The sequence below is a fragment of the Strix aluco genome, chromosome 5, assembly GCF_031877795.1.
Source record: "Strix aluco isolate bStrAlu1 chromosome 5, bStrAlu1.hap1, whole genome shotgun sequence".
Taxonomy (NCBI): Eukaryota; Metazoa; Chordata; class Aves; order Strigiformes; family Strigidae; genus Strix; species Strix aluco.
This window is the reverse complement of record NC_133935.1, coordinates 54,842,672-54,869,072: the sequence shown is the minus strand read 5'-3', so window position 1 is coordinate 54,869,072 and position 26,401 is coordinate 54,842,672. Positions and strand designations below refer to the sequence as shown.

At 41.3% G+C, this 26,401-nt stretch overlaps 2 protein-coding genes across 3 annotated transcripts in view; one reads left to right on the top strand and one right to left on the bottom strand.

The window, feature by feature from the left end:
* TMEM117 (transmembrane protein 117) overlaps positions 1 to 6,289 on the top strand; it is a 228,356-nt gene extending 222,067 nt beyond the window's left edge. For both annotated transcript variants that reach the window (XM_074825464.1, XM_074825463.1), the window contains exon 8: positions 5,311 to 6,289. In XM_074825464.1, coding sequence (XP_074681565.1) covers positions 5,311 to 5,951 — 641 coding nt within the window. In that variant the 3' untranslated portion in view covers positions 5,952 to 6,289. The remainder of the gene's footprint in view (positions 1 to 5,310) is intronic.
* An 11,639-nt stretch (positions 6,290 to 17,928) lies between these two features.
* ARRDC5 (arrestin domain containing 5) lies at positions 17,929 to 23,729 on the bottom strand. Its single transcript, XM_074825897.1, has 3 exons — positions 23,477 to 23,729; positions 19,168 to 19,342; positions 17,929 to 18,532 (listed from the first exon to the last, which is right to left on the bottom strand). Exons 1-3 carry the CDS (start codon positions 23,727 to 23,729, stop codon positions 17,929 to 17,931), a joined length of 1,032 nt encoding a protein of 343 aa, XP_074681998.1.
* Positions 23,730 to 26,401: the final 2,672 nt, after the last annotated feature.

The window sequence follows — 26,401 nt, the reverse complement described above, 5'->3', positions numbered from 1 at the left end:
AATAACATTAACATGACAGAAGATAAGAAGAATGTTTTGAAGATACCAGAATGTTTTACAGAGGTGTCTGAAACACAAATTGCAATTGAGATAAGAGTCTAAAGTCAACATTTCCTGCTCTAGCCACTGGCTGTGGTTGCACAGCATGAGGCCACTTGAGTCTAGGCTTAATAAGTGGAATTTTCACATTTTCTCTTGACCTCAGGAGGGAAGCTGAGGACTGGCTTCTACACAAGATCTTTTTTTTAGGACATGACTGTTCTGTTACAGAGTGGACATACAAAAAGAAAAATGCTCCAGAATCAGCAGCTGATTTGGAATATTTGGACCTGCAGGATCTGCCTCAATTGCCCAGTATATCAGTTGCATGTGGGATTGTGGACTTGTTGCTGATCTTCTCATAGACCTTATCAGCCTCTTTAAAAATGATCACTGCCCAAACATCTTGTTCAGGTGGCAAAAATAGGTGCCTTTCTGAAAAAGGGGAAAAGAAAAATCCATACTTCTTTCACCATGAGAATGCCCCTGGCATTTACGTATAGTGCACAGTTGTTCAGTTTCAGTAGGGAGGGAGAGTGTTTCTAAGCAGAGTCTCTGTATAGGCTGGTGTTCAGAGCATGGTCCTATGATGCAGGTCCAAACTGTCACAAATGGAGATTGTTCTAGGGTCAAGGTGTCCTTTCTGGTGAGTGCCCTAGCCATGAGGATGCAATCCTCCTCAACAGCCATGCTTTCTCAGAAAACAGGGGTCAAGTTTTCATCCCCAAATAGTGGTTTAGGCTACAATGCCTAGAAAAAGATTTCCCATTTTGCATCACAGCCTCACAAGAACACCCAGTGCATGCTCTTGGCTAGCTACATACCTCCAATTTTTCTTTTGGGAGATCTTTATTGCACCAATTTTCAATATTGTACCAAGTTTACAAATACACCAAACCAGATTCCTGACTCTCCAGATGTCATGTGTAGCATATAAGGATGTCAATGCTGTGAAAGCCAGTTATTAACCAGGTCTTTTTTGAGGCAGTGCATCGCTGATTGACACAGCCTATTTTACCACCTGATTTTCTTCATTGTATCTTCACTGAAGAGTGTGGGTATAATTCTTTGCAGTTTGCTTAAATGGTTGACTAGCCTTCCACTCTCAAGAACTGGTCTTACTACATCCTTCCATTTTAAATTCTGTCTGTGAAAAATCCACCTGCTCCAAGAAGGGCTAAATAGTGCCAGGTATATGCCAGTATTCTTGGCCACACACCTCACTGGGGTAGAGCCAACCCTAGGGCAATAGTGGTACTGATCCTACAATAGTGTGGGGGTCCATTTTCCCATACCACTTTTCATCTGGAATGAAAGTTGAAGAACTGTAAAAGAAATTATAAATATATTTTTAAAGAAAATTAATATCCATAGCTTCATAATATATTCATTCTGACCCTTTGCAAAACTATAAACCTGAGCTTGTTTATGCACAAGGTGAGAGGTCAGGAGTGAATTCTAATTTACCAAGCTTATTTCTTATATGAGACTGATATATGACTTAAAGTTTGCTATAAAAAGCATTATGTTAAAATGAAGTTGCAATAGACAATCATTTCATATACATAGATTATACACATGTATAATGTTAAAGGTTGGTTGGTATAGTAAGTCTCAAAAATTACTTGTCATGGGGAATTATCATCAAATAAATGTTTCTGAGTGGAGACTGTCAGGCCTCTTGGTTAAGTTTGCTTCAACACATTTATCACTGACCTAGAAGGATTGCTTAGTAAACTGGACTTATTTGGCTATCACGTCTGCTAGTACAACAGTAAAGTACATGTCTTGGAAGAGGGATAGACAGCAGAGGACACTGTATTCTAGAAAGAGGCAAATACTTTCTGTAAGTAACCAAGACAGCTCTAACTCCCAGTCATTTTGTGCCTAAGGAGATTAACGCAGCCCTTGGCTACAGGGAATACTGAGTAGGAGTAGGAAGATGTCATTGTGTTCACATATGGTTATAGTGAGGCTGTTACTCATATACAGTGTTTGGTTCTGATGACAACAGTTTTAAAAAGAAAAGGAAAAATCATAGAGCTCATCAAGCATGACAGTGATGCAGAGGATGGAAAAATTGTCTAGAAATGAGAAATTTAAGGAGTTTTGAGAAGATCCACTATAGAACAGAGGCAGGTCTCAGGCAACTAGCTGCCACTTAGACATACAAGTTCCAATTCATCTTAATTATCTGGGGTGTCTGCATCTAAGCTGTTTGTCTAAGCACCCTTTAGAGGCTCCTTCCTGCCTAACTCTGTCTAGGAGCTGAGTGAGGGAGTTTCAGGTTCATGCCTTTTATAAAACAGGAATAATTGATATGTATATCTCTCTTAGATCAGGTGAGCACTCAAATTCTTAACATAAGAGGGGGGGGGAGCCTTTTTTAGACAGATCCATCTGAGAAGAGATTCACCATTATGAAACCACAGTGTAGGACAGATGCTACCTGAAGCCTGAGATCAAGCACTTGGCTACCTCTATTCAGCATTTTTACTGTTTTCTGCTAGCTTCTTAGACAACTTCTTCACCAGCAGCAGGCTGCCATTTCAAGGCTTGCTCCTTAGGTGACTTGCTCTGCATGTGTCGCATTTAGGACAATGTGGTCACACAGGTGAAATCCAGTTGCTGTAAAATCCACAGGGTGCCATCATGCCTAAAGAGGGGGTAGGTCATAGCTCAGCATCGCAATGTCTGTTTCCTCAAACCTACAATCAAGAAAACCATAACAGTGTATTTTGGCCTTTATAAAGGCCACCTCAATAACACCCCCATTTCATTATGCTTGGTATTTTGATCTTTCAATTGTCTGTTTTCTCCCTACACATCTTCGCTCTTGCCATGTCCAGCTGAGGCAAAAGAACATTACTGGTCCTACATGAGTTTTTCCCCTTCTACCATCCCTAGAGTCTAGCAGATCTCTCTAGAAAGTCACCTGTCTTGGCTCTACAGAAACACAAAGTACCACTGATAATATTTTGATGAAACCAATAACAAAAGAAGTGGAAGGGTTTTTTGGATGGGCTTATGATGCATTTTCCTGGGAAAAGAATATGGCTTGAGGAATTAACTTTGGGGCAATGCAGAAAGGGGTTGCTTTCAAGTTGAAACACAGAGTAATATTTGATTACAAATTATTGTTTAAAAAAGTATCCAAGTGAACTATGAAAACAGAGAAAGAAAGTTTAGAATGAAGTATGTGATATTCTCTCTCAAACTGACCATAGACAAACAGATTTCTATACATTCTAATATTTGTTCCATTGTAATTTGTGTTTAGCCTCCTTTCCCAAGGAAATGAGAATTATGTGATCATGTTCTCAGTGTGGGTTGATCTCTCTCTCTCTATCCAACACTCAGCATCAAATAATTTCTGAACCCACAGCCAGTTTCAAAAACATTTTTCAGAGGGTGGGAATCTGAAAAATAATGACATTATCATTTTGTCCTAAGAAATGGTGGTTGGATAAAGGAGAATCATCTAAGTTAGTGCCCACCTGAGGAGAAAGCAGGGAGAAGTCAGCCATTATATATTCTGTTTGACAGCAACCAATTGATCAGTGAATATGTGTGTCCCAGCCAGCCCATCAACACACACTATGCAGAATATATTCTGTCCCTGTCTGTTGAAAGGTCATACATAATGGGGAAACTAGGGTTATTCTGATGAAAACACATGAAATACAGGGAAAAAGTCTGCAGGAAACAGCATCAAGCTAGATTGTGTTGTTTGTGATTGTATTTCCTATTTTAGCATCATTCAGTGTCTTGGGGTTGACTTAAGAACTTTAAATATTATAAAATGTGTCATAATCTTCTAAAGCCATAATTTTCCTTAACAGGTCAATTATAATATTGGTGAAAGCCTAGAAAATAGATAGAGGAGTTATTCAGGAATTATGTGAACAAGATTGGCTGCAAGATCTTTTCAGTGCAGTTTGATTTCTGGATAGTGATAATAACATGAGAGAATGAACATTCCTGTTCATTTTCAGTCTAAGTATGATCTAGACTGAAGAGGACTATTAAACACAATTGCTGAAATACAAGGAGTTACCCTCCTTACCTTCACAGAGCATTCTGGTCTTGCAATTCAAACACTTGACTTTCAGGAACTGAAATCCATTTATTCTTTACAAGCCAACAGCATAAGTAATTTGATAGGTGCTCTGATGCATCCATTTTCTTTTTCACTTGAAACATACTTAAATATGATTCCAGCATAGACCAATATTATTCATCACCATCAGGAACATTCCTCCATGAATGTTCTTTCAGATAACGCTGACATGTAGATTCAATGGGTTCTTGGGTAGTGCCAGTCACCACTGCACAGGTAAGATCTTAACATATATCCAGCTAGAATGTAAGAGATGTTTTGATTATGAAAATAGTATAATTTCTTTTGCGTATTCATCGAATAATTCAGGTTTGAAGGGACACCTGGAATTATCTGTTCCAACACCCTACTCAAAGCAGGGCCAACTTTGCAATCGCATAAGATTATCTTTAATGTCTTTTGGATGCCTGGAGGAAGCATGCAAAAGACCAATTTTAAATAATAAAAGGAGAAAGGTTTCCTCCTCCAATATTGCAGGAGCTTAATGTTAGGCTATGAGTCACTCCTTGGAGGAGTTTCTCACTTCATGGACTATAGGAAAAGCTAAGCTGACTAGCCTCCCAAGACTACAAGCAGTCCTTGCTATTTCTGGAGGGTGTAATATCTAAATCACAGTTTATCCAACTGCCCCCACCTGAATATGTCTATGCCACCATGGCTGGTATATCAAACAATGTATGTATATACTCTTAAAATTGACGTAATTACCAACCCCAAAAACTTCAGCCACTTCAGTCATTCCTGGAATATAAACAATTCTATCAAATATGGCCTTTTTGTGACAAACTTCCATGTGAATATTTTTTAACCATGAAATGAATACTTTTTTAAGTTTATTGATCTATACCACATTACCTAGTGGCCTGATCAACAGGCCACCTACAAATTGCAATGTGAATTCAGTTGATACACTGCTGTGCTTGTGTTAGAAATTTATTTATTATATATTATGTACCCAGACCTAATTGTGAAATACTAGGAGATATTCAACATAAATCTGACTGTGGTGGAAATTTTATTACAACTTTGCTTTACAGATTAATAAAAAAAAGTGGTGGGGTTTTTTTTCTGAGTAGCTTTTACATATGACTGCATTGGTACTGCTTCTGAAATGGATGTATCAGATGACAGAACTTTCTTTTTCCAAACAGGCAAATGGTTTAACTATGGAATTATCTTCCTTGTTTTAATCTTGGATCTGAATATGTGGAAGAACCAAATATTTTACAAACCTCATGAATATGGTCAATATATTGGTCCTGGACAGAAGATCTACACAGTGAAGGACTCAGAAAGCTTGAAAGACCTTAATAGAACTAAGTTATCTTGGGAGTGGAGATCCAATAACACTAACCCGTTGACCAACCGGACCTATGCCGAAGGAGACATGTTCTTGCACAGCAGATTCACAGGCTCTAGCCTTGATGTCAAATGCCTGGCTTTTATTCCAAGTTTGTTGGCTTTTGCTTTGTTTGGTTTCTTTATCTGGTTCTTTGGGCGATTTCAGAAAACTGACCAAGGCATGGAGAATTTAGACAAATCATACACAAGAATGAAACGAAAGTCACCATCAGATATGGGAATGACACGAGAAAATACACAGGTGTTGGTAGAAGAACCATTAAGTGTTCAAGAACCACATCTCGTATCCATAAAATCAGACTTAAGTGAAATAGTTTTTAATTCTTCTCTCCTTACTTCTGAAAACTTGAACGCACAACTGAATGAACAAGATAGCCCTTTACAGCCAGTACCAGAGTCCTCTGTCCCTAAGAGTAATCCTGTGACATAGAGTCAAATACCCAGGAAAATCAGTTTAAATAAGCAGTTGCTATAAGATTTCAGTTTTACCTTTTGTAAGTTAAGATTTACATAGTGTTTAGAATAAGAAACTCAACCTATACCAAAAGGTGCTCAGCATGCTTTTTCTAGGAATTTTGGGTTTTATTTGTATTATAGTATGTGCCTACTGTATATCTAACATTCCTTTATAGATTGCTTCCCAAAAATTGCACAAGCTATTTATTAATACATTACTTTAACTGTATAATAGTGTATTAGATCATTACTTGCAGGTATAAAATTCTACCGTGGTGGTGCCTTGAGACATTAAACTGTTTTTTAACTCAACACCAGATGTATAGCACAGTTCTTCTAATCTATTTTGCAAAGCTTTTTGTATATGGTTATTTCAAGTATCATTTGATGACTTGATAGAGGACATAAATATAGTTATCCCTAAAGAAGGGTTTCTGTTAGGACATCACAACTTGACTTTGGTATTTACTCATTTGTGAAGCCAGTGACTTTGATGACCAGACTGCAGAGAAGCATGTTGATTACCTTTTAATTTTTACTGGCTAGCTGCCAAACACAAATACAGATTCATTATGTGGTAAACAGCAGCGTGATAATACAGCATGGGTCACTACTTGTGAAAATATGACTTTCTCCATCAGTAATAGCAATTAGGTGATAATGCCTAATTATATTTTTCCTAATTAAAGATAAACTGCTACTTGATTAAAAGTTTTGCCCTTCACCTTTTAGAAACAAAGGTGAAAATGCATGGTCAAAGCAACTCTTTCCATCATCACACCAAACTTATGCAACATCAAAGAGCCAATGGAGTGATTACAGTAAAGGACAAAAAGCCCATTAAATCCAGTATTTGCGTGGTTCAGTGCAGATATGGTCTGGGCATATGTGAAACATACATAGAAACACACCATATATAGAAAGTCTAACTTCTCCAAATACTGAAGAAACGTTTAGGGATTTTAATTAAAATAGATTAATCACGGAATTTTATTTTTCCTTTTTTTTTTTCCCTTCATTCATTATCCATGAATAAGTGTAACCTGAAACAGAAACAGAGAAACTGGGTTTTGCTTCCTTAAAGGGGACTTTGTAATGTGAATTCCTCTGCTGTATGATCAAACTATATGCACTAGAGAAACTGCCTATCTGAAACATCAGAAAGACTCTGATTTGCCTCTAATTTATTTCTATAAATTGTTGTTATGAGTTACTAAATAATAAGTCATTTTTAAGTCTGAATTATTTCCCTGTCATTTACTGGTGTTGCTGTATTATGTCTTTGTGACTTTTTTATCTCCGCTGTTTTGATCTATCTGCTTTTAAGTTTTTGGAATGCTGAATTCAGCATGCATAATAGAACTATGCATTTGTTAACTGTCACTTGAGAGCCAATTTTAATAAACATCATTCAACAATTTTTTATCATGAGGCAGGAACATATTCTGTTAGTTTTGCAATTTTTTTAAACATTTTATCCATGCATTGTCCTATTTGAAATCATAAATATTTCTAACACTAAAAAAGACAGATAGTATCACAGTAATGTCAAAATCAAATATTTTGCTTATGGAACATTTAATATTTCATCAGGAGAAAGTTAATTTTATAATAAGACTAAATTTTTATCCATTAAAAATTATGACTAAAAATAAATCTATTAGCTTTTGCCTACTGCAGCCTATTTAATTGACTTAAGATATAGTCAAAACCAAGCCATTAATTACGAATGGTAAAATGCTGTGAGATCGTGCTTGTACTATATAAGAGGTGACTATATTGATGTTTGACTTTCAAACAGCATTTGTTTTCTTAAGTAGTTACAGAAATAGCTGATTAATTTTGCAGATACATGCTTCTCTGTATGTTTTGGACACTGTAAACCCAAGTACTGAAAATCTACCGTTAACTCATTTCTCCTTTTTGTGCATAGGAGTGGTTAAATCCATTAATATGTAGGCAGGAAATGAAAGAATTACTTGAGCCTTACAGCCTGCATGATTACATGACTCTGAGAAAACTGTAATTAAGCAACTGATCTGCAGCTAAAATAATTCTGTGACCTCACATTGAGTTAATGCTTTTAAGGTCATTATAAGCCTGCATGAAAGAGAGAAAAGCATCAAGTAATCCTAGATTTTGCATGAGTATTTAAATTAATGGTCAAGCAGAGAGACTGTTTATATCATGAATTCATAAGAAGTTAAAAGATAGCCACTCACCATGGTCAACTCATCAATTTAATTAAAGGAGGCAGGACTCCTCAGTCGTGTGGGAGTCTCATTTGTAAACATAGACACAGAGGGGAGAAGGGAGGAGTATTTCCACTCTCCACTTTCAGTGTCAACTTTGAGAAGCCTCAGTTAGGTGGCTAGGCTTACTCTCAGCTCCTTCTGAAGCAGGCAGAGACTTGGGAGCTGAACACCCTAAAGGTGATGCTGTACCTAACTTAGTCATTTATCTCTGCATTAGTAAGTAGTGCAACTCAGCAGGAATGAGTTTGTGTACTGAAACAGTTGGTGCTGAGGACCCAGTGCCCACAGTTTGTGCTTTTCAGGGTTTTACTTCAGTTTAGCTCTTATCTGATCCTTATAAACTGAATGCATGATAGTGGCCAGAGTAGGTTTCAGGCAAATCTCGTACATGTGCAGAGGCGGTGCAATTTGAATTAGGGGAGAGTAAGTGGGCACAATCTAAACGGCATTCCTGAGCTGAGCTACTAATGCAGAGTCATCCTCACCTTCTCCTGAAGAAACTTGTCTTCCTCCATGGACTGTGGAAGGGTCCATGGGAGACTGGGTGGCTAAATAGGAGGCCTAAAATTAGTTACCCGAAATGGAAATATTCCTCATCCAGGCACATTTATTGTTTTCCACTGTTGTTCATTATTAATATTCTGAAATGCTTTGTTAACTCAAAACACTCTGAAATGCTTTCTAGTCTAGTACCCATCACTGGGACCTTGATATGGATGGTTGACCTTTGCCTGAAAGCCTAACTATTACACAAATTTTTTAGTATCTTTTTTCTTTTTCCTGAAGAAGTTGAATCCATAGAAGGGAAGAAACTTGAGGAAGTGTCATTTTTTTCACACACATCTAGCAGCTGCCATCACTACAGGACTGGCCTGTGTCTGCTTTGTCAGAGATCAGATTTGGTACAATAGGTCTTTTTTTACCATAGATACACTATGCGGTGATGGATGATAGATACTGCCTAAAATAGCATACATAGAAGAGACATCTCTAGGATAAGCACATAAGATTTATGAGCCCACAGGTGCCTATAAATTGCCGTAGCATCCTCAACAATTACCTTTGCTGAAATGACGTGAAGCAAATAGAAGGTAAAAATGTTTGTAGAAAGTACTCTAAATATAATATTCATGCTTATGAAAGTGTATATTTATGTCTAAAATCCAATTGTATAAGACGTGTATATGTATGTATGTTAGGAGCCTAGGGATTAGTTGATTCTGTTGGGAGAAACTGGTAAGTCTCTTAAGCAGACAATTTACTACTGCCCTCTTTATTCTACATTACTCCATGAGTTACTTACTCCATGTTGCTTCATCTCCTCTGCCTCCACTTCCATTGCCTAGAAAATATAAAACCAAAAAAGAACATTTAATTGCATTATCTGCTTCCCCAAATTATGCTTTTGTCTAATTTATTCAGAAAGTAAATTTGTTCTGTTTTAAAAGATTTCTGTCCTCTCCAGCTCGTATCATCATACTCTGGGCTACTGCACTGTATTACAGTATCTGTTAAATTATTGCTTTTCCTGTGGTGAATAGCCTCCATCATGACAACCACCTGGAAACAAAGAGCAGACACCTCTCAAAGACTGGAAAGGCAGCAATTCAGGTACTTACTAGACTGGCAAGCTCATTTTCCCACAAGTGAACAGGTTATGACTCACTAGTAAAAGATATAACAGATTTTTAATACACTGTCCTTAATTTTAACAACCTCCTAGGAGGGGCTCAGTGGGAGAGGACTTTTTATCTCAGGCCATAAAGTTGAAGTAGTTACGGTCCTGAGCAAGCAGAGTGTTTCAGCTTTTTAGGTTGCATTTAAAAGCAACCAGCTTAAACTTTGAACAGATAACAAGAACCATAAAAATTAGACAGACCAAACTGTGAATAAGAGCATGGAGCTGATTCACTTGTAGCTGTCTGGTGCAGGATATAGACAAAACATTTATCAGATGTTAGACTGACCCTGTGCTTGGGATTATGGACAGTGACATGCAAAGATTCAAACTCTATGTATTAACAAACAGTTGCAGTCCCTTTATCTGCAGAGGTGCCACCACCAGACAGACCAGCTCTTCTACCATAAGGTCTCTCTCCTGTCCATCCATTCTAAATTGCAAATAACAAAGGGGTTGTTCATTTCCCTGTGCACTCAAAACTGTCCTGTGGGGAGCCTGGACTACCTGAATGTGATGTGGCATGTCACTGTGATGCCTAATATACAAACTCCAAGTAGGACAGCCAAGGGCAGGCAAAAGGAGGAAGTCTCATCTGTGAGTTCCACAGCCTTGCATTGAAGAAGAATGGCTTATGTGACCATTTCAGAGGCAAATCAATATAAATGGAAGTCCTATTTCATGGGAACACGATGGGACAAATGGAGAGACAGAAAATCACTAGAAATCCTTTCCATACCTTTCAGATATTCAAACAGAAGCATCAAGTCCCTATTCCCAAATGCTCACAAACAATTCTTGGTTTTCTGGATGAGTAGCTCTTCTGGGTGACTAGGTTTTAACACCATCTTATTTCCCTCCTAAAACTTCCTCTGCACAGGGAATATCATCAGCTTTTCACTGTTTGGGGGAAGAGGGTAGTTTTCTGAATGAGAAGTAGGGAAGAAACTTATGAAGGAGAAACACCATGAGGCTGTTACTCTCCACAGCAGACTCCTTATTGGAGAAAGGAAAAGCATGAATCCAGCTGTTTTGTAAAGGGGAGTGAAGTAGCATCAAATTCTTTCAGAAATATATGTTACAGCAGCAGCATAGTCACAGAGATACTTCTAATGTCATGCTTCTCCTTTGATGTGTAGCAATCGGGGTCTGCAGAAGATCATCTTATCTGATTCCTGCAGGCAGGTTATAGATCTGGGTCTCATGCTGCTTTGTGACATCTGGAGCACTTCTCTGCATACTGAATTCATTCTACTCTTCCTTTTTTCTTTTTTTTTTTTTTTTTCCCTAGAGCCTGTTTCACTCTTCTGTTTTTATTTCCAATAAATTTTTATTGTTAGTGACCTAAACCACAAATCAGCCACCAAAGGCCCATAATTGCTGTTATTGATGCAGTACCATCTGCACACAGTCTCTGCCCAGCCAAGCAGATTCTGCCAAAGCAGCAACAGGTACCTTTCCTAAGGCTCTGTCACAATCTAGAGACAGACCTAGTGCGAACATGGTTCATTACAATACTATATGGTACACCCAGAAAGGCTTTGGGTCCTTCTAACCAGTTCCCTCCATGCAGCATTACAAAGGAATGTTTACAGACAGTTATTTTTATGACTCAATGTATTTATTCAAGAAGACACATAACTCTTACTTCTTTAAAACAACCAGAGCCCTGTCTCTCCTGTTGTGAGTAATCCGCCTGCTCTCAGCTACATTTGAAGGAGATATGAGCCACATAAACATAATAGATGCTTTCCTCAAGTCTGCCTTCATTCTAGCTCTTCCTTTACTGTGGAAAAGGGTCTTTCAGCCTGCTCATGCACAGAGCCCCAGTGTGTCCTGCCTGGCATAGCTTCAAGGCTGAGGATTTTAAGAAAGAGCAGGCTCCTTTCTTTTCTTCAGACAGACAACTACTGTTGCTTGTGGCTGGCTGTGGTGTAATTTCTTTCTATTGTCAGGTAAATGAGAAAGACAAGCAGAAAGAAGTCACAGTAGTCAAAACTGAAATGCAGTATTTGTTTCTGAAAAGTCAATACTGACTGCTTGTTTGCTCCCTGCATTTTGCCATCTTTCAGAGAGGCAGTTTGAGATGGATCAGAACATTTCCTCAGCTATCAACTATTTTTTTTCGTGGCTTCTTTTTCCCATTGGACCCTTTCCTGGCTTTCCCCACTTTTTAGAACTCTTTGTTTCTCAACATCCTCAAAATCATTCTGCAGTTTCCATTCGGGCTCTTCCTTTACTCTCTGCTTACCGCCCCTTCACTTTCATAGGTTCATAGGATAATTCAGGTTGGAAGGGGTTTCTAGCCAAGCTCTTGCACAAATCCAGTCAGCTCTGACCTCAAACCAGGTTGCTCAGGGCTTTATCTTTGCAGGTCTTGAAAATATACAAGGATAGAGACTGCACAACCTCCTTGAGCAACTTGTTCCAAAACCTTCTCAGTATTGCTGTATAAATGTTGCCACTGGTAGAAATCTTCAAAAAGTTTCCCAGTAGTAGTAAGTGGGAATGATCAAACTGTGTGAAAACCATGACAAGTGACACTGTGAAGCCAAACCTATCAAGATGTAAGCATGACTCTGGTCAGGTACACTCTGCCCTGTGGGAGTGAATCTACACCAGGTCTCACTAGATGCAACACAGGCGTAACTGAAAGCAGAAAATGGCATGCAAGCATTGAAGAAAATCAAGACAGTTTCTTTGTGATGCTGAAGTTAATTGTAATTATATTTCATACTGATGTAACTGGTATCTGTTTATTGCCTGGTCCTGTATTTGCATATTGAAGAAGTCAATTATCTCTTCAATTTGCAACCCTTGGCTCATGTTATCAATTACCCTGAGTGAATGTTTAAAATTACTCATGAAAGAGTCATACTTTATTTTGTTTCATCTAGAAGAAGCAGTAGCACCCATTAGTAGAATGGATTATTAAATTTTTGGAAAACCTGTTTGGAGTGGCCAGTAGGAAACAAATTGAATAGCTGAATTTATGCATTGCCTAAGTCATTAATCTGTACAACCATACTGTGATCATTATTAACTGAAAAATCATTTAGATTAACAGAAGAAAAGACTTCTTTCTTCTCGGACTTCCATTCATATTGACTTTCTATTACTGGCCTCATGTATGTCTGCACACACAAGAGTGTTAGAACTGGTCTTCAAAAAGAAAAACAAATTAGAAACCAATGCTTGCATGTAATGTGGATGAAGGCTAGGCTGGTCAGGGGGCTGTTTTGTTTTAATTAAGGTTTACCTAAGTGCAACTAAGGAGCCCTTCCCTCCCAGCAAGTCTAGCAGAAGCAATCAGAAGAAAGCTGGCCCCATTCAAGTTCTTGTCTGGGAAGGTGGCAAATTACTTAAAGAAATGTGAAAGGAAGACTGACAACTTTGCAGAGAAGCAAGCAGTTTAAGCAGAAAAGGAGAGGATGAATGTACAAAGATCAAACAAATTAATACCATTTAATCTACATTAGTGTCTTAAAGCAGTAGCTTATCTGAAGAGCCTGTATAATTTTAAAGGATAGAAATACAAAAGCAAAGGACCTAGGTAATAAGAGACTATCTTCTTTAAAAATAGCTTTTAAAAAAGTATTGAAGGACTCTCCCTCCCTTTAAATAGAGATAAATGTTGATGGTGACTGCTTCTGAGACATGGCGTGCCTTGCTGACCTTTCCTTTGAGAGATTTAAGGGGACATAAAGGGAGTTGATGTGCTGGTGGCTACTGTCTTTTGGACTACGAAACACATACTCAGACATGGTCACAGTTTCAGTATTTAATTGTTCATAAAATCATTTGCTGAGAGCAGGTATAGCTTGAGCCAACAGTAGCTAAAGTTATATATTCCAGAACTGCAGCACTTCCAGCTGCTCCAGATGTTTGAGGACCTTTGTGAGGTTCATTCCCTGTTGACTGTGGCAGCCTTGCCAGGTAACACTGCTGAGGATGCACATATGGCTTCTTCTATGTCAACCAGCGATAACATGAACCTGATCCCACAAGTACAGATAATTTCCAGTAATTGTTGTTTCTATGTTTCCATGGTTACTAGAAAGAGAAAAAATTTCTATTTTTGCCTCATGAAACTATACAAAAACGGAACATTTTCCAAAATCTTTGCAAGGTTAAAATTAAATTGTGAGCAGACAATATAGCCATTTTCCCATCGTGTGTGCCATCTCTTTACTTTCTTTCCACCCCTTCCATCACTTCTGACCTGCACAAGTCCCACCAGCTCCACAGCAAAGCTACTGCTCAGAAATAAACTCAAAGAGGGCAGAGATCAAACTCTTTCCTACAGGGTCCTGGAGAGACTTAAGGCATCATTCATTCAAAAAGAAGAAAAGTATATTGATTCCAAGGTCTGAAGAGTTTGTTATTTATATAAAAACAGCTAGAGCAGATGCGGCAGAAGTTGACAGTAACCTGCTGCTCCATTTTCACAGCAAGTCTGCCTACAAGGGCAAATATAATTATTTGTTGAAGCTATCAACTACGGGTAGGCTTAATGTGTCATATTTAATGAAAACCCCATGGAAATATGTGCAAATGTGTGCTGTTGCACCTGAAAGAGTGGGGTTTTTTTAGTCTTCAAGCCCAGGCAATGCCTATATCACGTAAGGGAGTACAGTGACGGGTCCTTAGTTACCAATCAACCTGTGCAGGGCCACCCAAAGGTACAAGCTCAGGTCCGTGTGAGCTCTATGGCTATCTCAGGTCACTGCACCTGAACAGTTAGCCCTGTTGTTCTGAAGGGTGTTACAAAGACACGGTGTAATACTGGTCTGACTAGACTTCAAAGGCATCTAGTACATTTGCGTGTATTTTAGTGCCTTGCAAAAGGCACATGAAGGAATAAACATAGATAGCCCAAATGTCCCTCCTGATGTTTTGATGAATCCAACTTTACATCACAAAAATATCCACCATCTCTTTGGAGAAGTGAACCAGACAGTTGACAAGACCTTTCCTAGAGACTTCTCTGCTCCATCTTCTGTTGTCTGCTGGAAAGATGTACTTTACTCAAACTACCTACTCATCGTATTGCTCTTGTTACTATTTATATCACAGTAGCATGTAAGCGCCTTACACAAATAAGACTAAAAAGATTGGAGAGGAACTGCTTGAAGAATTTGCAATAAAAAAGACATGCAAAAGTAGAAAGTAATTAAAATGCTAAGACATGAAATCACTTGCCCAAGTTCCCAGAAGTCAGGTATCCCACTGCTTGTCTATTTTATTAGGACTTTGGCTTTTCAAATTTGTTGCTGTCAAATGTTTTCTTTTCTTCATGAGATTCACACACACACACACACACGGCGTAAAACATCCCAGGAACAGGATTAGACCTATTTCACCCTGGCATATATTCCATCTGGAGAAATGAAGTTTTTGACATCAGAAGACAGTTTTGCTAGCATCAGACACCCATCTTCTCCTGCCATGAAAATGCCTGCAGGGTGACTGTAATGAGAAGTGGAAATAGCTCACTTCTTTCTCAACTGCCTTCCGGAGTTTGCTGATCTCAGTCTGGGTTTAGACATTGTGAGTCTGGAAAACAGACTTCAACAGTGCTTCAGATCCAGCGAGTAACATGCAAAGAAGTTACAAAGCTGCTCTTTTATCCCCCCAAATGTTGACATCATATTGTTTCTTTGCAAATGATATTTTGCAAAAAAGAAGTAGTTAAAATCCTTTTCATAGTAAATGCAAAGACCGCCAGTGTTTATGTGATGGCAGCTTCAAAATTTATATTGGGTTGTGTTTTTCCTCCAGCTGTATCAAGTATCACTGAGAATCAGGGCTGGAATTTCAAAAGACAAGCAGTGAAAAATATTCTGTTCCTGTCATGTATGTTGTGAATGCATTAATTTTTGCTTGAATGATGAAACAAGGAGACCTGTAAAACAACAATCTATTTGTAATGGGATTCTGCACATAGCATCCTGATACACAGTCCTGTCTGAGATGTGAAAGGGCCCTGCCAGTGTCAGTGTGATAAATACTATTTTTAGGGACAAGATGAGGGGAAACATTAGCCCGGTGAGAGCACATGTGAGCAGCAGAACATGGCAAGTGCTGTGCTATGTCTCAGCCTGTGCACAGCCAGGATGGGGTGTTTTGTCAATCAAGGTCAACCTGTGCACACATTGGGTATGGTGAAAGGCAGGCGATGGGAGAAACACTGCATTCCCTCGATGTGTCGTGCCACATGGCACTGGCCACGCACCTGGGAAGCTATGGAGATAGCTGTGGACATGCAAAACCCTGGGCTGTGGCTGCCTGGCAATTTTCTGCTGAAAGCATATGGGAAGTCACCACTAACAGATCTGCTGCTGCTGTAAATTGAAGTTGGTCGGTGTAATATTATTTCTAAGCAGTCCCCATGAGTGGGAGGAGAAAGCCAGGGCTCTCTGTGAGCAGGGGGCCTGGTTGCAGAGCAGCGAGATGTCTCTCCCAACAGCGAGGACCTGTCACCAGGAGAGGTGACATCACCCCATGCCTCTGCCCTAGTCTGGTGATGGGGCAAGAAGGTGGAGCAAAGCTGCACTCTGCGTCTTCTATCCCATTACTTTATGAGGCACAGTTTCTTTTTCCTGTGCATTTCACCTGTGAAAACTCTGCCTCATGCCAGTGTCAGCACACTTCAGCAAGGGCGAGATGCAGCATCCCCCAGCATGGGGCCCTCAGTTCTGCAGGAGTAGGATGCTGACATGGATCCTTTGCTCCCAGCCTGTCTGGCAACAGCTATTTTGGTCTGGAGACCAGGAAAGGCTTTTGGCTCTTGCCAAAAATAGCATGTCAGAAGGCAATGGTGCAAAAGCGCAGCGGGTGAGCTGGAGGTGGGGGACACTGAGATGCATGCAGGTGTTTAGTGGGGCCAAGTCACAGGGGTGAATGGCGGTTTCTTGGTCCTATAAGGACTGCTGGGTATAGGAACAGATGTAAGGAAGGTGACCCAGGGGCACCCGCTGGTCTTCAGCTCATCTTCCCCACTCCTCACTGTCCTTTCTGTGGAACAAAATGTAGAGACACCGGAGTGTGGGACAGGAGGTTCTGCTTGCATGCAAGCGTTAGTCGAGGCCACAGCTGCACGATTAGGTGAGTCCCACCAGATGACTGCTGCAAGAGCCCTGCTGTGGGATTGAGGTTGTGCCAAGGGGTGATGGAGGCCAACCGTCCTGCCCATGCCCCCCGGAGAGCCTGGGGACACGTGGCAGCCTGCAGGGGGCATGGGCAGGGCAGTGCTCCCTGAGTGGCACCCAATGGGACAAACCACAGCAGCAGCCTGCTGCAGGGCAAAGCTGCTGAGCTCACATGGCTTAAATCACATCAGGATCAGTGACTTATTCAATTAACTACACCTAACTGACCAGCAATCAGTGGACTATACATTCAGTTTTGACACCAACAATACAGCAGATAAACCACAGTAGTAGACACCTAGCAAATGTTTATAAACAGCCTTCTAACCCCAAAACCTTCTGGTCACCCACACTGACACACATGTGCGCGTGGTTGCAGTGTGGGCTACACGCACATCATGTCCTCAGGACCAGATGCTTTTGCAGCTTGACCGGTCCCTCTGCATGGCAGGACGATTGCCTGCTGTCCCAGCCCCCCCCAGCACCACACCACCCGCCCGCTCACTGAGGGTGTGCTCTGCGTGGAGCTGTTTTCCCATGGACAGGAGCAGAGCCATCCTTTGGGCCTGAAAAATATCCCCTCTGCCTGGGGCACTGCTGAGTCTCCTGCTCTTCCTTATCCAGTTATCAGGTGTCAGTTTAACAGAATTATTGGCTCCCCTTACGTGCCTTCCTGACCTTGGGCTTTGGCTACTTACCCTTCTTGTTTTGGGAATTGCTGGCACATCACTGCAAAAGCAGGCTCCTCCTGTGAAAGCATACAGCTAGTGTGCATGCAGAAAAATCTTTTATTCCATGGATCTGCTGGCAATTGCTTCTGGGTCAATCTCAGAAATGTCTCTGTGAAGACTCAGCCCCTTTGAGATGTCACCTCATTTCATGCAGAGTCGTCGTGTTCTGCTCCACAGAGAAATGCTCCGATGTGGCTGCTATGGTGATAGGCACCCTGCCCATGATGGTGGATGTGGTACAAGAAAGGTCAGAGGTGCCTACCAGCTCATACCTGAATGCCATGATTTTATTTTCCATGAGAGTGCTGGTGACAGGCATGGGTTTTGGCAGAACCAGCGCACCAGTAACTCTCATGGCCTCAAAAGGAGCCGTGTCTGTCTGGAACTCCAACCTTGTCACTTTGCTTTGGTCTTCCAAGTAGTGTTGTTCTCCCCTGCTGCTGAAGCCACGATACAGGACAATGCAGTGTACATCAAAAACAACCTTTCTAATGTACTTGCATGTCCTGTTGGCAATATCTGTCATGAGGACAATGGTTTCTCCAGGGCAAAATATGCCTTTCTCCAGGGAAATCCGAAGGATCACAGAGCCATGGCTGAAGCAGCAGAAATAAACTACATCCTTTCTAGCTTCCACACCACTGAGGCCTGCATGGAGAAGATGAGCAGAAAGGCAAAGCATGGTGAGTTCTTGTTGCTGGATACCAGGTGATTCCCAAACTCCTAACATGCGCAAACTCCTAATGCACAACAGGCTGCTCAACTCTCCCTACAAACCCCACCATTATCTCAGAGGACAGTCTTCCTTGCTGCACCAAACATGATATGGCTGAATTATCACAATTCTCCTGAGCATCTGTGGAAAGAATTCATGTGGGCACACGTAAATATTGTTTTAGCTAGATCTAGCTATCCATACCCAAATTTAGAGGGAGGCCACAAATTTGTTAGAATCATCATGTTCTGGCTCTATTGATGACCTTTGACTGACTATCCCAGTCTAGGTAGAGTTCAGCAAAAAAGGCACCTCCTATTTGGTGATGCTTGCCCAAGGCTTAGACTTCAAAACAAGAGAATAACATCCTTTTTCCCTCATCCTGGATCTCAAAGCGCTTCCTGTATGTCACTCTTGAAGTCTTACAATGCAACTTGTATGCTAGAAAAGATACATCTTTGTGCAAGCCCTAGGACAAAGATGACAGAAGATACTGAATTGTCATCTGAATGCTAAAAGGAGGAAGCTCAGAGCTAAAAGTTTGTGGACACTCAGTAGTAAGCAGTTACAGCTCTGCATGAGAACAGGGTAAGTCTGTGTGTCTCCAACTCAGATAGCTTGTTCCCCTTACCTTGTCTTTCACATGTCTTCTGTGGTCACCAGCAGTTCCTTGCAACAGTAAACATCTCTTTAACTAAGACAATTTGGCGGCTGCAGCAAGTCCCTTGAAAAAAGTAGGAGATGCAGCCATTTTTGCTGGTGAATGTGGAAGGAATACTTGGAGGAAAGCTGAAGTGGAAGTCAAAGGTGTGGACCCCAGAATCCAGACAGATATCTGAAAGTCAAACAACATGCTGCTATCAGAAGCCTTTTAAACATTTAGGATTTTGTACCTTACGGTAACCTTGATGTTTCTCCCAGAATGCAAGGTGTTCTCACCATCTGGTATTGCACCCAAAGTGCCATAAAGGCATGGTATGAGGTGAACTTTGCAGGACAGCAGGATGTATGGACCCCTACCAGTCAGAACTGAGAACTTCTAATCTGCCTCATTTTAACACAAGGTCAGCAAGCCTGCAGCTCCTTGCAAACTGTTTAGGATTTTCACCTATCAAAATGGAGTGCCACAGGCTTTTAACTTTGCAGATAAGCACTAATAGGGTTTGAGGGAGTAAAGCGGTGTAATACCTCTCACTCCTCTTATCATTGTCTACAATACCTGTGCATATGATCTGAAACTTTTTTTCACCTGTGCAAAAGACTCCACTCACAATAAAAATAATATTTGACACCTTTTCTGCACAGCTGTGAGACAGGAAAGTTACCATCCATTCCTTCTAATGTCTTTGCTTCTGTGCCACTTCCTCTTAATCAAATTTAGTTTTGTGTGGGTGAGGTCCCACTGACTGTAATGAAAGACTGTTCCACCTACGTAAGGATAGGTTTGGCCCCTTCTGACCAGACAAGACCAGCTCTAGACTCTTTTCTCCATCAAAGACCTATTTCTCTTAAACACATGTATCTGTTGGCAGCTTTATCATCCAGACTTAAGCTTTCCTTCCTCCTATTAGATGGTGCCAAAACTTCACTTTGAACAGCAATATTAGGGGATGTGAGACTGATAGAATTTTGTTCTGCTGACTGTATCCTTTTGCAGATTAATTCAGCGATGCCTCAAGTTTTAATAATCTAAACTGGATGTTCTTGTTGGCAGAAGAGCCTGGACATTGTTTCCTCACAGCATGGGAGATTTACCAGATGGAGTAACAGCATTTTCAATCACAGTTGTAACTCTGAAGAAAAAAAGAGCCTAAAACAATCTGAAAGGGAGGAAACTAACATTCACCAGCGTCTTAGGTAACTGCAATATAAGAAAGTCATGTTCTTTATTCTGACAGTTTGTAGAAACCTGATATTCCCAGGGCCTTATCTCACATCATGTCTTTAAGTTATTTTGGCAATGTTCCTGTTTTGGTAGAAGGAAGGACTTTGAACTGTGAGAAGATCTGCAATTTAATCTTGAAAGAAATCAGTGTTCACCTCCTGGAACGATCTGCAGTTGGGCACTGGCATGAGTGGTCTGTTTCTCAGCCCCATCAGTGTGGGGAATTACTGAAAGAGTTCAGATTTCTTAATCCCTGCAGCAGGTATGGCCTGAGAGCCTGACTTTGTGTGTAGGGCTGAAATAGGCCCTGTGGTGCAAAAAGGTTTGTAGATTCTTATTTCATTCTATGTACAGATTTAATCCCACTTTCTCTGACTTGTTTTGCATCACTTCTAAAGAGACCTCTTTGAATTGTGACCACTTGCTAAACTGTGCTTAACTTTCCACACAGGTCCTCAGACTCAAAAGGACAGCAGCCTTAAACAATGTCCCTGAACTCACCCTGGAAGTGAAGGTGCACTCACTTTACCTTGCTTCCCATGGCTGCTGGATGTGAACCCTGTTGCACAGGAGCACCTGCCTTCTCCAAAAACCTTATTCTCCTGAAACCATGCAACAGAATTAATTCCACTGGAGAAAGTTTCCCAGCAGCTGCAGGGGTGGGAGGGTTCTCTCAAGAGTTAGCTCTCCAGAGGCACCCAGGGATACCACACACTTGGTTTTCAGCAGAACTTGGGAACTTCGGTCCCACTGAAAAAAGTAACTCAATTCCAGATAGTTTATTGTGTTACCTAATTCAAAAAGTGTTCCATCTTGTATTTCCCAGCAAGGGAGATGATGGCTGCAGCTGTGGAGAAAGTGCAAAGAGGCTACTGGTGGGAGTGACTTGAGTGGTGGCCTTTCTATGAAGGACGCGAGGGATTTCCTGGGGTGTGACTGACAGTGCATAGCAGTGCTTGAAGAGTTTCAAACTGCCCATGGTGGTGTGAGCTCCTGCCTCTGGTTTGCTCAGACTGGGGGGTTTCTGCTGGTGATGAGGATAGTTATCCCTGGTAGCACTGAAACTCTTTTTTTTTTTTTTTTTTTTTTTTTTTTTCCCTGGATCTAATTATCCTACAGGTGTTACCAGTCATATTCAATGACTGCCAGGAGTCAGTTCCTCCAGCAGGCTTTATCTCACAGAGGGACAATACTGAGTTTCTTGTGCAGTGGCAGGGCTTACCAGGGTTAAAAGAAATATGCCAGCAGGCACCTGGATCCATGTATATACACTTCTTACATGTCACCCAAGTAGGGCATGTGGTAAGATCAAATACCAGATAGTAACATGGTATCAAGAGCATATTAGCAGCTGAGTGTCAAAAGCTGGCACAGGCAGCAATCTGTTCAAACATACACTCCTTGTATGCCAACAGCAGTGGGGTTACAGAGTATTCAGGGTAAGAAGGGTCAGGTCTGTATCTCCTTTCATGTTTTAAAATGGCTTTCTTGGACTTGTTAAAGCACTTCTAAGGGATGTAATCAATGCTGGAAAATGAGGAAAAAGACTGAGCTGCAGTACTAAAAATCTGTTATTAAACTGTACTGCATTGGCCAGTCTTGATGGATGTGGGTGCTCAGCTCTTTTGAAAACAGAAACATTTGTGTAGGTGGCAGAATATGAATTCAAGTGTGTCTTTAAGCAACACCAATTTGAACTTCAGCCAAAAAGATCCAGAACCGAGGTGCTTTACAGGTACTTGTTCTTATAATGGCAAAAATAATTTTTCCAACACTCAGCCTTTCTCCCTCTTTTCCGTCAGGGCTGTAACATCTGGTAACCTACAGGAAGCATCGACACGCTGCGGTACATCAAGGCTAACAGTCTAATGCATGTGTAAGTGGAAAATGACCTTTGGGTGAGACAGACCCTTCAAGTCTGAGAGGAAATGAAGCCTGACTGCTGCAGGTTGTAGCTCAGAAACACAATTTCCATACATTGGCACACTCTAAGTTCAGTACTAAACCAATATAGGGCAGCAACCACCTACGATTTGTAGACTAAATTTTCAGGATTCCCCACAGACCCTAAGAAAAAGGAGCTGAGAAAGGGGAGTGCACCTCCTAGGAGGCTTCTGTTTAAGTATCCCTTAGAATAATTCACTGTCTGAGGTGGTCATTACATCCCAGTGACTTTACTCTTTTTAATAAATCTGTACATTTTAATAATTAGCTCTGCATTTATGTGTGTGCATGTTGGGATGTATAATATCTGAAGGGAAGGTGCAAAGAAGATAGAGCCAAGCTCTTTTCAGTGACAAGACAAGAGGCAACGGGCACAAACTGAAACCCAGGAGCTTCCCTCTGAACATCAGAAAACAATTTTTCACTGTGAAGCAGGTTACCAAGGGAGGTTGTGGAGTCTCCTTCCTTTGAGACATTGAAAAGCCATCTGGGTATTGTCCTGGGCAACAGCTCTAGGTGGTCTTGCTTGAGCAGGGAGGGTTGGACTAGATGACCTTCAGAGTTCCCTTCCAACCTCAACAATTCTGTGATTCTGTGATTCAGTGAAATAATCACACTTTTGCAGGTGTTTTCAGTGTATGTCTCACTTTTTTCTTGTCTCTCTGTAAAGATACAGCAGTAACTCTTAATAATACCTTTACTATAGTTGCAAATATAACAAAGCCTTTATACGCAGTGGATATTTGCTGACATGTAAGTCAACAAGAACACTGAAGGCAAGCATTTTAGATGACCAAGTACTACTTCAATGATGTGCTTGTGACTAAAGTTTTCCTACCTGCTGCTAGACAGGTTGTGATAGATTTCTATGCGACAAATGTTCACTTTACAGATATAGCCACCAACTCATGGGCGACTGCTCACACTCTCAAATACTGCTTTCTGTGCAACACAATCATCGCAAAGCCCTGGTTGCCATATGATGTAGTGACAGGGTGTATGCCATGGGATGGAAACAGTGCGCATGGACACTGGCAAAAGGAAGACTTCCTCCCCACTTGAAAAGATCTGATCCCACCTTCTCTAGCCCAACACTAAGATGCTGTTCAGTTAACCTAGTGCCTAGTTCCAGTGTTTTACCCTCTATGTGAAAAGTCTGATCTTTGGAGACATAGACAGCCTGGTTAGTGTAAACCATGCTATTGTTGTAGTCCAGTTCAGGATTATCCTCCTCAATCCACCTCAGAAAACCTCTTCCCACAAGTTCCACCTTCACAACAGGGTTCACCAGAGTACTCCTGAGGTTCAGAACCAGTTGGCCATCTATGCTGGAGCTGACCAAATACACCTCAATCTCAGGCAGCACCAGGTTAATTTCTCTCACTGTTGACATGGGGGAAGAGCAGAAGCTGAGTGCTCCTGGGGTCCAAAGGCTGGACTGCAAGGTCGTCTTCTTCAACCATGGAGAACTTCAGGCTTTGTGAGGTCATGGCATGAGAGATGGGCACAGGGTGTCCCACAGGGAGACAGCTCAGCTCTCCAGGCTATGCCAGAGGGGATAGGAGACATTTGTCTGATTATTAGCAGCACCTAACTAACTGGTAAGCATTCAACTACACATTTAGGATCAGTATCAACAACACAGCAGATAAACCACAATTCAAGACACTTAGCAAATATTGGTAAACACCTAGAAATTTCTAAGAGCCTTTCCATGACTAATCCCCAAAACTTCTAAGCATGCACGCACACACGCATGCATGGTTAGGTGCACCCCCCTCCTCTGGGGTGCTGGTTACCCAACTCATGCACCTCTCCTTGGGGAGATGTGTGTGCTCTGTGTGCACCCTACACACTAATCCATCCACCAGTGAGAACACACCCCACATGCCCCCCCCACTCCATCAGTGTCAGTGTGCTCGCTGCATGCAAGCTGCTCACACCCCCAGCAGCAGTAGGCTGCTGCTGGCAGCACCAGCCCTGGCTTTGGTGGCTGATGTTTCCCTTGTCCTACTCCCAGGTCTTGTCCTGGTCACAACCTCTCAAACTTCCTTGAGATTTCTTTCCAGGATGACTCTTTCTACCCTCATAAATCTGGTAATCCCCTGCCTACTGTTTAATTCAGCTGATGGTTGTCTCACCATTCCTACTTTCCTCATGGTGTTACCAGTTTTGGTTAATCACCTTTCCAGAATGCACAGTTTTGTGTATTGTGTTCACACCTGCTGTGCACACTCACCTCACTACTACTTTAGCCATTGTTATCTGGGCATGCTAACGAGAGGGGGCTGTGCGAACTCCCCCACAACAGACTACTAGCAGAGGGTTGTAGATGTGGCTGATATCACCAGCATAAGCAGTGGCCAGAAGACTACAGCAAGTGCCAGTGAGATCTGAGGACAGCAGGGCAGAAAAACAGCCACCACATCACCCACCCCTCTGGGCCGCGAGGTCCTGCAGGTCTGGCTGAACCCAGCAGGGTCTCGTTCACCAATGCAGGGTGATTGACAAGATTTTATTGTAATGTAGGAGGCTCCAGTGAACATGGCTAAAGGCAAGGGACTGAGATGAAACTCAGCCCGTTTTGTGTCCTGAGCTAACCTTTCTCATATCAGAGCAATTCCAGCTAGCTGGAGCTGCTGTAACTTGATCATAGCATTAAGGGGAAAGACATATTCCTTCCAAAAAAAACCCCAAAACACTGTAAGGCTGATCTGAGATAGAACTGAAATGCTGTTGGACACTTGGACCAAACAGGTGTGCCATGCTCTGACCCACATATATGTGAGAAAGGAAGAAAAAAGATGCATGGGAGGTGAGGAAGACTTCTTCAACCAGGGGAGCAGGGATGAAGACAACTACAGCAAGGGTTGCAGTGAGGATCAGGTCTGTGAGCCACTGATGAGTTGTGAGCCCAGAGTGAAATCACTGGCACCTGCTCTGCAGAAGCCAACTCCAGAGGCAATGTTCTCAGCTGCAGGTTGAGGATGAGGGCATGTGCTGAGAAATGCTGAAAATTAACTGATCAAGAAAGCCAACGGTTTAGGAAACAAGTCATAGCAACACATTGAATTTTAAGCCTTTCCTCCTCCATATTAATCACTCTCTTTTTCCAGCATTGTCAAGATTCTCCTTCACAGCCTCTGTGTACCCCATTCTTGCTTACAGTATTTTCAGGTGTTTCTTTTTTAAGGAGAAAGTGTTGAATTAGCATGCTGACTGCAAACTGTCACTCAGTCTTGATTCTTGGCTGCTGCATCTCATTCTCTGAGCCTCTGCTTGCCTTGCCTTGTTAAACATTTTGGGAAAAGAACTATTCAATGCCCTGGGTTGTAGTAGAAGGAACAGTTTCTCAACTGGGCACAGAATTACCAATAACAAAAATATCTTTTTTCTTATTTATGCTTGGCAGTTTTCAGCAGTCATCGCCTTGTGCACAAGTTGTGTGGTTATGGGTGGAATAAATAGCTTATAGCTGCTTGCATGAGTGATGATATACCGTCAAGTAAAAAATTATAATTAGTGATAATATATGAATTGAATTCTAGTCTCCCATGGTTTGGTGTTCAGGCACTGATTTATGCTTTACAAAAATAGCTTATATCTATGATCTACATGCTGCCATTTCACCAAACCAATATTTCATCTCAATCTGTACATCCCCTGAGAATTTTAAGTGCAATCTGAGCATGCAGTCATCCAGAAAAGGAGGAAGCATTGCTTTTATGTCATGGTTTGTGCTTCTTCCTTAACTCCAATTTCTTTCTTGAAGTTAGACCATCTAAAAATGAGTTCTGCAAATGTTGTTTCTTTGCACTTTGTGACATCTCTGACAAAATGATCTTTAAATTCCATTTCCAGAAGAACAGTACAGTGTACTTTTAACAAAAGTAGGCTTCCAAAAGTACAGTGAGGAACATTATATTCTCTCTTTGTCTATGTTGATGTGTGGTGTCATTGATTTTGAGCTTTCAATTGATATCAGCCAAACCAGAACTTTTCGTGTGAATCAGCTACACTTCAGAAGTTGCAAATGGAAGGAAAAGGGAACCATGCCTCGCTATA